Source organism: Bubalus bubalis, chromosome 16, assembly GCF_019923935.1.
Source record: "Bubalus bubalis isolate 160015118507 breed Murrah chromosome 16, NDDB_SH_1, whole genome shotgun sequence".
NCBI lineage: Eukaryota > Metazoa > Chordata > Mammalia > Artiodactyla > Bovidae > Bubalus > Bubalus bubalis.
The window spans coordinates 1,426,399-1,439,265 of NC_059172.1; the positions used below are offsets into that span (position 1 = coordinate 1,426,399).

At 40.3% G+C, this 12,867-nt stretch overlaps 1 protein-coding gene across 1 annotated transcript; it reads left to right on the forward strand.

Moving 5' to 3' along the window:
• Positions 1 to 2,633: 2,633 nt before the first annotated feature.
• Positions 2,634 to 3,694, forward strand: LOC102392141 (olfactory receptor 5AN1-like). The gene has a single exon (XM_006068075.4). It carries the CDS (start codon positions 2,661 to 2,663, stop codon positions 3,597 to 3,599), a length of 939 nt encoding a protein of 312 aa, XP_006068137.4. The 5' UTR covers positions 2,634 to 2,660; the 3' UTR covers positions 3,600 to 3,694.
• The last annotated feature ends 9,173 nt before the right edge of the window (positions 3,695 to 12,867 follow it).

Consider the following 12,867-nt stretch of genomic DNA (forward strand, 5'->3'; position numbering starts at 1 on the left):
TATTTTGGTCTCTATTTGCATGGAATATCTTTTTCCAGCCCTTCACTTTCAGTCTGTATGTGTCCCTTGTTTCGATGTGGGTCTCTTGTAGACAACATATATAGGGGTATTGTTTTTATCCATTCAGCCAGTCTTTGTCTTTTGGTTGGGGCATTCAACCTATTTACATTTAAAGTAATTATTGATAAGCATGATTCCGTTGCCATTTACTTTATTGTTTTGGGTTCGTGTTTATACACCCTTTCTGTGTTTCCTGTCTAGAGAAGATCCTTTATCATTTTTTGGAGAGTTGGTTTGGTAGTGCTGAATTCTCTCAGCTTTTGCTTGTCTGTAAAGCTTTTGATTTCTCCTTCATATTTGAATGAGATCCTTGCTGGGTACAGTAATCTGGGCTGTAGGTTATTTTCTTTCATCACTTTAAGTATGTCCTGCCATTCCCTCCTGGCTTATAGAGTTTCTATTGAAACTAATACAATTATGTAAAGTTTAAAAATAAAATAAAATTAAAAAAAAAAAAGAAAGATCAGCTGTTTTTCTTATGGGTATCCCCTTGTGTGTTATTTGTGGTTTTTCCCTTGCTGCTTTTAATATTTATTCTTTGTGTTTGATCTTTGTTAATTTGATTAATATGTATCTTGGGGTGTTTGGCCTTGAGTTTATCCTGTTTGGAACTCTCTGGGTTTCTTGGACTTGGGTGATTATTTCTTTCCCCATTTTAGGAAAATTTTTAACTATCATCTGCTGATGTATTTTCTCATGGTCTTTCTTATTGTCTTCTACTTCTGGGACTCCTGTGATTCAAATATTGGGGCATTTAACATTGTCCCAGAGGTCTTTGAGATTGTCCTCATTTCTTTAAATCGTTTTTCTTTTTTCCTCTCTGATTCATTTATTTCTACCATTCTATCTTCTACCTCACTAATCCTGTCTTCTGCATCCATTATTCTACTATTTGTTCCCTCTAGGGTGTTTTTGATCTCATTTATTGCATTATTCAGTATATATTGACTGTTTTTTTATTTCTTCTATGTCCTTGTTAAATCTTTGTTGCATCTTCTCAATCCTTGTCTCCAGGCTATTTATCTGTGATTTCATTTTGTTTTCAAGATTTTGGATCGTTTTCACTATCATTATTTGGAATTCTTTATCAGGTAGATTCCCTATCTCTTCCTCTTTTGTTTGGTTTGGTGGGCATTTATCCTGTTCCTTCACCTGCTGGGTATTCCTCTGTCTCTTCATCTTGTTTATATTGCTGTGTTTGGGGTGGCCTTTCTGTATTCTGGCAGTTTGTGGAGTTCTATTTATTGTTGAGTTTCCAGGGTGTGGATGGGGTTGTATGGGTGGCTTGTCAAGGTTTCCTGGTTAGGGAAGTTTGTCTTGGTGTTCTGTTGGGTGGAGCTGGATTTCTTCTCTCGAGTGCAATGAGGTGTCCAGTAATGAGTTGTGAGATGTCTATGGTTTTGGAGTGACTTTGGGCAGCCTGTGTATTGAAGCTCAGGGCTGTGTTCCTGTGTTGCTGGAGAATTTGCATGGTATGTCTTGCTCTGGAACTTGTTGGCCCTTGGGAGGTGCTTGGTTTTAGTGTAGGTATGGAGGCATTTGATGAAGTCCTGTCAATTAATGTTCCCTGGAGTCAGGAGTTCTCTGGTGTTCTCAGGATTTGGACTTAAGCCTCCTGCTTCTGATTTTCAGTCTTATTTTTACAGTAGCCTCAAGACTTCTCCATCTATACAGCACCGTTGATAAAACATCTGGATTGCGTCCACCCGGACTGCTAGCCCCTCTGCATTTGGGGTCCAGGAAATCAGACGACCGTCGGATTTCCTGGGGCACCCTTGGCATGCTTCCCCCAATCCCGGGGGCTGAACCAGCTCCATAAACAGGGTAATTTTTTATGGGCAAAGAAGTAATTTTTGAAAACCCATCTGGCTGACCATCATGGGAAGAAGGGCTAGTTCAAATTTATCCTGAAATGATGCTGCTTATCCTTTTATTATTATAAAGCAACAGTCACATATATTAAATCATCAGATGTCTTTAAAATCCCTGTTGTTTTAACCAAAGGTTTCTTCATCATACACAAGCACAAAATTTGAATTGCTTTGGCAGAGATAGACTGCTTTATTTCAAAGCTTCAGTCAATTAAAAAAATATGGCTTTTAATTTTTGTGAGACCTCATAAAATACTTTGGCTTCCCTTGGGGCTCAGCTGGTAAAGAATCTGTCTGCAATTCTGCAACTGCAAAGACACCAGTTCAATTCCTGGGTTGGGAAGATCTGCTGGAGAAATGATAGGCTACTCAATCCACTCTTCTTGGGCTTCCCTGGTGGCTCAGCTGTTAAAGAATCTGCTTGCAATGCAGGAGACCTGGGTTCGAACTATGGGTTGGGAAGACCCCCTGGAGAAGGGAAAGGCTACCCATTCCAGTATTCTGGCCTGGAGAACTCCATGGACTCTGTAGTCCATGGAACATTGAGAAGGCATTTCTTGACCATTCAAGATGAAAAGCTGGGGTCTTGCCCTAGGACAGTGGAGCATTTCCACTTTTCCAGTGCTCAATGGGGGAAAATATGGTGTATATGAGACTTGTAATGCTATCACTTCATGAGTGGGCAATGCATTCTCTTGTCTCTTTTCTGATTTTAGGAGCATCAAGCCAATGATTGGAGGAGGAAATATCACAGAGATCACTCATTTTATCTTGTTGGGATTCTCAGATTTTCCCAGAATCATAGTAGTGCTCTTTGTGGTGTTCCTGGTGATATACATTTTGACCCTGACTTGGAACCTGTCGCTCCTCATCTTAATAAGAATGGACTCCCACCTCCACACCCCCATGTACTTCTTTCTCAGTAACCTGTCCTTCATGGACATCTGCTATGTGACCTCCACAGCCCCAAAGATGCTCTATGACTTCTTCCAGGAGCGGCAAATTATCACCTATGTGGATTGTGTTATTCAGAATTTTGTATTCTCCACCATGGGGTTGAGTGAGTCTTGCCTCATGACCGCCATGGCCTATGATCGATATGCTGCCATTTGTAACCCACTTCTTTATTCGTCAGTCATGTCGCCCGCTCTTTGTGGTCGGATGGTGCTGGGATCCTACTTGGCTGGACTCTCTGCTACTGTATTCCAATTGTGTTTCATGCTCCAGCTCCACTTCTGTGGGCCTAATGTCATCAACCACTTCTTCTGTGACCTGCCCCAGCTGTTAGTTCTATCCTGCACTGACACTTTCTTTTTACATCTCTTAACTGTTATATTTACAATGATCTTTGGGGTAGTAAATGTTTCTGTTATCATGATATCCTATGTCTACATTGTCATCTCCATCATGAAGATCACGACCTCAAGTGGCAGGTCCAAGGCTTTCAACACCTGTGCCTCCCACCTGACAGCAGTCACTCTCTTCTATACCTCAGGTATGTTTGTCTATTTGAGTTCCAGCTCTGGTGGTTCCTCCAGCTTTGACAGATTTGCGTCATTCTTCTACACTGTGATGATTCCCATGTTGAATCCCTTGATATACAGTCTGAGGAACCAAGAAATCAAAGATGCCTTGAGAAGGTTGCAAAAGAAGAGCAGGTATTGCTGAGGCCACAGATTCTGAGATTTCAGATGGATTTTTCCTGTCAGAGTCACCTTACACAATAACATTCTTATGAATGAAGTATAACAAAAGTCATACTGCTTTTGGACCAAGAAAGCTTAATTTGACACATAATATCCCCAAATGGATGAACAGTTGGATCATGCTACACAAACAGTATTTTTACACCCTAGGGCCTCTTTACTTTCAGCCTACATGAAGAGAGGCCTCATCATTTATTGATACATCCACAAGTATTTGTGAAACACTGGAGTTTAGTGTTTTGTTGCTTCTTTTTCGCTTCTGAGAGGGAGCCCTGTTCCATCTCGGGCTTCTGACCCTGAAGGAGAGACAGCTGACAGAGGCCTCAGGAGTGTGTAAACCTTGTCTCCCAGATATTCTGACACAACATAATCCGGACTTCGTGGTGGCCAGTGTTTGTTTTGTGTTTCTGATGAGAATGTACGCAGAGAGGGAACATACCTTTGGGCAGAAACAAGTGTACCATTGGCCTGATTGGGCTTCCCTGGTGGTTCAGCTGGTAAAGAGTCTGCCTGCAATGCGGGAAACCTGAGTTTGATCCCTGGGTTGAGAAGATCCCCTGAAGAAGGGAAAGGCTACCCACTCCTGTATCCTGGCCTGCAGAAATCCATGGACTCTATAGTCCATGGGGTTGCAAAGAGTCGGACACGACTGAGCAACTTTCACTTCACTTCACTTCATTGGCCTGATTGTGCCTCCTGGAAAGACCAGTATGACATAGCTTATATTTGTGTAAGTCCTTCTCAGGGACAATTACCTAATAGTTTGGGAGTATATCCTGGGCTCCACCACTCTAATAAGGCAGAGGTGATGTCAATCATACAGAGGAAAGGAATGAAGCATGTGTTCCCTTCGGTGCCATTTCCTCATGAGTTCCATGATGTAATTTCTTGCTTGTAGTGTAGAATGGGGAGTTCTCATGGGGATGATATTAAAAATCTATGTCACAGTCAATAGAGATTTCTGATATTGTAGGACTCAAATCTCTCTCTCCCATTAAATTTGGAAAATTCACCCTAGATGGCAGGCTTCCCAGGTGGTGCTAGTGATAAAGAAACTGCCTGCCAATGCAGGAAATGCAAGAGACACAGGTGTGATCCCTGGGTTTGGAAGATCCCTTGGAGTAGGAAATGGCAACCCACTCCAGTATACTTGCCTCGAAAAATCATATGGGCAGAGGAGCCTGGTGGGCTACAGTGCATGGGACTGAAGAATCAGATGCAGCTGAGCACACCCTTGTTGGACATAGACAGTATGATCATGCTACCAAATAATTTCTGCTATTCCAAGCATCTAAACATGTTTAATGTGATGAGAATTGTGTGAGAATTCATGAACATAATAAAATTACTAAATATTTCATACTGTAGAGCAAGAACAAATATGAAAAACTGGTATAAATTCTTTTCTTTTATATGTGTTCAACATTTTATGTCCCAGAAACTTGTGGTTGTATGGTGTGATATAATGGTTGGAGTAGAATGGTTAGAGTTACTTTAAAGCTGATATTTACCAGGAAACCTTAAGGTGCAAAACACGAAATAGATTGAAAATAGGCAGGGTTCTTAACTCTGGCCAATTTTCTTCTGCAGTAGGAGGATGTAAATTTTGGTCCTCGTGATCAGCTTAAAAATAAGAACAAGATGTGTATTGACTGTTGACTTGCCAGATTTCCCAGACTTCAACAAAGTGATATAAAGTACATATTACTCCCTGCAATAAGAAATTCATGCCCCACAGTGAGAGAGTAGCCCCCATTCATGGCAACTAGAAAGAGCCCGAGTGCAGCAACAAAGATCCAGAATAGCCAAATACATACATTTCTAAAAAATAAATAAAAATTACATTTCAGTGAGTTTTGACAAATGTATCAGTTCAGTTCAGTTCAGTTGCTCAGTCATGTCTGACTCTTTGCAACCCCATGGACTGCAGCATGCCAGGCCTCCCTGTCCATCACCAACTCCCAGAGTTTACTCAAACTCATGTCCATTGAGTTAGTGATGCCATTCAACCATCTCGCCATTCAACCATCTCATCCTCTGTTATCCCCTTCTCCTCCTGCCTTCAATCTTTCCCAGCATCAGAGTCTTTTCAAATGAGTCAGTTCTTCGCATCAGGTGGCCAAAGTATTGGAGTTTCAACATCAGTCCTTCCAATGAATATTCAGGACTGATTTCCTTTAGGATGGACTGGCTGGATTTCCTTGCAGTCCAGGGGACTCTCAAGAGTCTTCTCCAGCACCACAGTTCAAAAGCATCAATGCTTCAGTGCTCAGCTTTCTTTATAGTCCAACTCTCACAGCTATACATGACCTCTGGAAAAACCATAGCTTTGACTAGACAGACCTTTGTTGGCAAAGTAATGTCTCTGCTTTTTAATACACTGTCCAGGTTGGTCATAACTTTTCTTCCGAGGAGCAAGTGTCTTTTGATTTCATGGCTGCAGTCACCATCTGCAGTGATATTGGAGCCCCCCAAAATAAAGCCTGTCACTGTTTCCCCATATATTTGCCATGAAGTGATGGGACAGGTTGCCATGATCTTCGTTTTCTCAATGTTGAGCTTTAAGCCAACTTTTTCACTCTCTTGTTTCACTTTCATCTTTAGTTCTTCTTCACTTTCTGCCGTAAGGGTGGTGTCATCTGTATATCTGACATTATTGATATTTCTCCTGGCAATCTTGATTCCCGCTTGTGCTTCATCCAGCTCAGCATTTCTCATGATATGTTCTGCTGCTGCTGCTAAGTAGCATCAGTTGTGTCCAACTCTGTGCAACCCCATAGATGGAAGCCCACCAGACTCCCCCGTCCCTGGGATTCTCTGGGCGAGAACACTGGAGTGGGTTGTCATTTCCTTCTCCAATGCATGAAAGTGAAAAGGGAAAGTGAAGTCGCTCAGTTGTGTCCAACTCTTAGCGACCCCATGGACTGCAGCCTATCAGGCTCTTCCGTCCATGGGATTTCCCAGGCAAGAGTACTGGAGTTCTGCATATAAATTAAATAAGCATGGTGACAACATACAGCCTTGACATACTCCTTTCCCGATTTGGAACCAGTCTGTTGTTCCATGTCTGGTTCTAACTGTTGCTTCCTGACTTGCATACAAATTTATCAAGAGGCAGGTCAGGTGGTCTGGTATTCCCATCACTTGAAGAATTTTCCACAGTTTGTTGTTATCCACATATTCAAAGTCTTTGCCATAGGCAATAAAGCAGAAGGAGATGTTTTTCTGGAAACTCTCTTGTTTATTGATAATCCAACGGATGTTGACAATTTGATCTCTGGTTCCTCTGCCTTTTCTAAAACTGGAAGTTCATGGTTCTTGTACTGCTGAAGCCTGGTTTGGAGAATTTTGAGCATTACTTTACTAGCCTGTGAGATGAGTGCAATTGTGCGGTAGTTTGAGCATTCTTTGGCATTGCCTTTCTTTGGGATTGGAATGAAAACTGACCTTTCCCAGTCCTGTGGCCACTACTGAGTTTTCCAGATTTGCTGGCATATTGAGTGCAGCACTTTCACAGCATCATCTTTTAGGATTTGAAATAGCTCAGCTGGAATTCCATCACATTCACTAGCTTTGTTTGTAGTGATGCTTCCTAAGGCCCACTTGACTTTGCTTTCCAGGATGTTTGGCTCTAAGTGAGTGATCACACCATCGTGATTATCTGGGTTGTGAAGATCTTTTTTGTATAGTTCTGTGTATTCTTGTCACTTCTTCTTAATATCTTCTGCTTCTGTTAGGTCCATACCATTTCTGTCCTTAATTGTGCCAATCTTTGCATGAAACGTTCCCTTGGTTTCTCTAATTTTCTTGAAGAGATCTCTAGTCTTCCCATTCTATTGTTTTCCTCTATTTCTTTGCACTGATCACTGAGGAAGGCTTTCTTATCTCTCCTTGCTGTTCTTTGAAACTCTGCAGTCAAGTGGGTATATCTTTGATTTTCTCCTTTGCCTTTCACATCTCTTCTATTCTCAGCTATTTGTAAGGCCTCCTCAGAAAACCATTTTGCCTTTTTGCATTTCTTTTTCTTAGAGATGGTCTTGATCACTACTTCCTGTACAATGTCACGAACCTCCATCCATAGTTTTTCAGACACTCTGTCTATCAGATCTAATCCCTTGAATCTATTTGTCACTTCCACTATATAGTCATAAGGGATTTGATTTAGGTCATACCTGAATAGTTTAGTGGTTTTTGCTACTTTCTTTAATTTAAGTCTGAATTTGGCAATAAGGAGTTCCTGATCTGAGCCACAGTCAGCTCCCAGTCTTATTTTTGCTGGCTGTATAGAGCTTCTCCATCTTTGGCTACAAAGAATATAATCAATCTGATTTTGGTGTTGACCACCTGGTGATTTCTATGTGTAGAGTCTTCTCTTGTGTTGCTGGAAGAGGGTGTTTGCTATGACCAGTGCGTTCTCTTGGCAAAACCCTTATTAGTCTTTGCCCTGCTTCATTCTGTACTCCAAGGCCAAATTTGCCTGTTACCCCAGGTGTCTCTTGACTCCCTACTTTTGCACTGCAGTCCACTATAATGAAAAAAAAAAAACACATATCTTTTTTGAGTGTTAGTTCTAGAAAGTCTTGTAGGTCTGCATAGAACCGTTCAACTTCAGCTTCTTCAGCATTACTGGTTGGGGTATAGACTTGAATTACCATGATATTGAATGGTTTGCCTTGGAAATGAACAGAGATCATACTGTCCTTTTTGAGATTGCATCCAAGTACTGCACTTCAGACTCTTTTGTTGACCATGATGGCTACTCCTTTTCTACTAAGGGATTCTTGCCCACAGTAGTAGATATAATGGTCATCTGAGGTAAATTCACCCATTCTGGTCCATTTTAGATCACTGATTCCTAAAACGTCAATGTTCACTCTTGTCATCTCCTGTTTGACACTTCTAATTTGCCTTGATTTATGGACCTAACCTTCCAGGTTCCTATGCAATATTGCTGTTTACAGCATTGGACTTTACTTCCATCACAAGTCATATCCAAACCTATATGTTGTTTTTGCTTTGGCTCCATCTCTTCATTCTTTCTGGAGTTATTTCTCCACTGATCTCCAGTAGCATATTGGGCACCTACTCACCTGGGGAGTCCATCTTTCTGTGTCCCGCTTTGGCCTTTTCACACTGTTCATGGGGTTCTCAAGGCAAGAATACGGAAGTTTGGCTTGCCATTCCCTTCTCCAGTGGACCACATTCTGTCAGACCTATCCACCATGATCTGTCAGTCTTGGCTGGCTCCACATGGCATGGCTCATAGGTTCACTTAGGGTTAAGGTCAGAGTTAATTTCTCTCATTTTCTCAGTCTGTCTAAAGCTTTGTCACTTTGTTATCCCTACAAAAATCATTGATTTTATTAATTTTCTATTGCTTTTCTTATCTTTATATAATGTATCTTGCTTTTAAAAAATCTTGTGTGATTAAGCACACATACACACACATGAAGAGCTACTCTATGAAATAGCTACTATTGTCAGCTCCATGATAACACTGAGGTGGCAGTCCTGAGGCTTAGGGAGGTTAATTTGCTGAAGATTATGAAATCCTCAAGTCTAAAAGATGATATGAACTCAGATTTGCTGATACCAATGCTCATTGTTGTAACCACAATAATTCGTGGCCTTGTCATCTATTAATTTTTTGTGCTCCTTATTGCCTTGATTTCCTCACTTATACATAGAAAATGACATCATCTTGACTGCCTCACAGGGCTGCTATGATGATTGATTCAGTAAAGGCAATTGAAAAAATATGTGTATGCATATATCTAAAATAAAGTGCTTTGTAAACAGAAAGGACACATGTTTATTTTTTTTTTTTCATGCAATTTACCAACTGGTTATGTTTTCTTGAGCAAATCCCTTAGCTGCACTGGCTTCAGGTCCTCACCTGGAAATTGAATGCATTGAACTAGATAATCCCTAGGTCCAGGGATCTCCAGCTCTAATGACTCCAAGTTCATTAAAAGAAAAGTTATAATCAAACAATCATGATTGGACTATGGGGAAGTGGGGAATGGATCCAGAAGGGACAGAGTAAAATCGAGCCTGAAATTAGCAGGGACGAAGACTCCGTGACAACCATGACTCCAGAGAGCAAGTGCCTGGAGAGTTTTCTTTCCCTAATTGTGCTTTCCATTTCACCTCTGCCGTTATTAACACATTTAAGAGTATCCCCCGTGTGGCATTCTCTCTGGCTGTGAGTGAACAGCCAGCTCATGGACAAAAGGTTCCATCTTTGACTGCAGTAGGCCCCATCTGAAATTTTGGAGAGATAGAAATAGACGATTTCAATGTTTGGCAAGAACTCTGTCATTCTGGGGGATCTGAGTCAAGGTGAGAAGGCAAGATTTATAGAGAAGTGTGGATTTTGTGCTATGTCTATAGCTATGTGATTCTTCAGAGAGGAAGGTTTTTAGTCCTGTTTCTTTCTTTCTTCAACTCTTCCCCCTACCGCAGGTCCATGACCTCCTAAACTCGTCCTTAGGTTCCCTTTCTCCTTACGCAAATTCTCTGACTTTCAGTGACAAGGATAATCTCTAACTTAAAATTTCAGGTCTCACTCTGTAGTGAGAGACAACTGTTGAGATCTAGTTCTGCAATTTCCCAAGGATATAATTTTGAACTCTGTTACCGTCTCTTTTTCACTGGTAAAATAGGGGTAACAAGATCATTGAGACTCACATGAAATGATGTCTGTGAAGCCCAAGACGTTGTACAAGTTAACTGAGTGCTGAATTTAACTAATAGTTTACTGAATTTCAGGGGAATTTCCTAAGCTCAGAAATGCTTGCCTGTGTTTCCCAACTTTATCCATCCCAAGGACCCTTTAAATTTATGCTTGCTGAGAATGGTTGTAAAAGATAATAATGAATTTGAGTTCCACTTCAATATACAGCTGTGATTCATTATTTCTGTGGAACAAAAGTCCAGCTGGTCATGCCATAATGCTATGGAAAAGTACTCAAGTACCATTCCACTGGGCTTTTGAATTACTTTAAGTTGCTGTCCACTATTATTTTGAATAATTCGGGGGTTTGGGGACCAGAGCTTGGATGAAACAGACATCAGAGATTCCCCACTGCAAGTACAGGTAGTGTTGGCTTAAATGTCACTTTTAGTCTTTTCTTCCTTACATTGTCCTTCTTTATCCAGCAACATTCTTGGCTTTCTTAACCTGACTTTGTACTCTGCACCACCTGGCAAATGACCATGTCCTTAGTGGATAAGATTTGGAAGAAGTTTTAATAGGCTATATCTCCCTAGTGAAAATCTCCAACCAATACTTACATCAGTCACCTTTTCTGCTACAAACCATCTTGAAAGCTGGTGAACACATACAGAAAGATTCATTCGAAGAGAGTGACTATATTACAAGATCTTTGCTTTTCCTGCAGTTTTCCAAATTTTAACAACATAAATTTTTAGGATAAATTTTATCGGGGATAAGTGAAACCACACACAGCTCGTCATTCTTTTCTGGCAGATATGGGTTACACAGATAACTTTAGTTGAGGCTGAGTCTGTTCCTAGAATGTATTGGGAAGATGAAAGATTTCACTGCGAGTGATTGGTCAAAAGCTGGACTTACTTTCACTGAACTGATTAATTGTGTTGATATACTGGGAATGTGGGTGAGAGTTTATACTTTCAAAATATTTTCATGGAATTCTACACATCTCGGACAGAATGGATGAGAATATGTTGGAAGTACTAAGAGTAAACAGAAAGATTTTAAAGTTATAAAAGTATAAATTGAAATGAAACAAATGTATTTTTACTTTCATATCCAAAAATGGGTTAAAGAATTACTTCTTAACATATCCAGCATATATTTACTGAGGAATACAAATATTAGTATATGAGATGCACATAGCATAACCTCTCCACTAGTCTGCTGCTGCTGCTGCTGCTGCTAAGTCGCTTCAGTCGTTTCCAACTCTGTGCGACCCCATAGACGGCAGTCCATCAGGCTCCCCCGTCCCTGGGATTCTCCAGACAAGAACACTGGAATGAGTTGCCATTTCCTTCTCCGTCCACTTGTCTACATGCAGTCTATAGTGAATATCACAAGTTCCACTCTACTTGGTGTTGGTGGAACATAAAAAGCAAAAATCGGAGCTTACAATTTCTCTGACTGGGAAATAATACAATATAGAAATAAACATAATCACTTATTAACAATATTCTGGAGTCTAGGTTTAGAACTCATTTCTAATTTTATGAAGAACTCCTTGCTACTTCAGGATTAGTTCTGCCTTATTTTTCCCTTTATGGTGAGGAATGATCATGGAAATGACAACCGCTAACATTTATTCATCTCTTACTGTTTTGAGCCCTTTATGCCATTCAGTCCCTGCAACAACCCAATGAGGTGGTAAAGGATTATTAGCCCCATTTATAGATGAGGCAACTGGGAGATAATAACTAGCTAAGTGTTGCACAGCCAGTAGATAAAAGTCAGGAAAATCTATTGTCTCTGATATTTTTCCTCATTCTCTCTGTCATTTTCCCTCTCCCTGTCTCTCTGTCTCCCTTTGCTATTAAGGATTAAATGCATATATCTTAGTAACTTGTTCTTATTAGAAATATAGGAGTTGCAGAAAGTTGAAAAACAATATACAAGTAAAGGAGAAAATAAAAACCATACCATTCAATTACTTTTGGCCTTTGTATTTAGTTTACATGCAGTGTGCATGAAAGAGAGAGAGAGAGATTAGCTAATGCACATGTCTTTTGTCATGATGGTGATGTTTTCCCATAATAAACCTCTTAGGCTTTCTTAACTCTTTTTCATTGTTTTCTCTTCTGTTTATTAAGTGTGCTGTTAGAAGTCTCTATTGATTTCTTCAACTCTAGCATTTCTGTTTTTTTTTTTTAATGGTTTCTCTTTCTTTGTTAAACACATTTTATTCATTTTGCTAATGCATTGTTTTCTTAATTTCATCCAGTTGTCTGTTTATGGGTTTTATATGTCACCAAACTTTTAAAAGAGAATTATGCTGAGTTCTTTGTCAGACCATTTATAGATCTTTATTTCTTTAGTGAAGGTCACTCAGTCATGTCTGACTCTTTGCAACCCCATGGACTTAACAGTCCATGGAATTCTCCAGGCTAGAATACTGGAGTGTGTAGCTTTTTTCTTTTCCACTGGATCTTCCCAGCTCAGGGATCGAACCCAGGTCTCCCACATTGTAGGCGGATTCTTTGCCAGCAGATTCTTA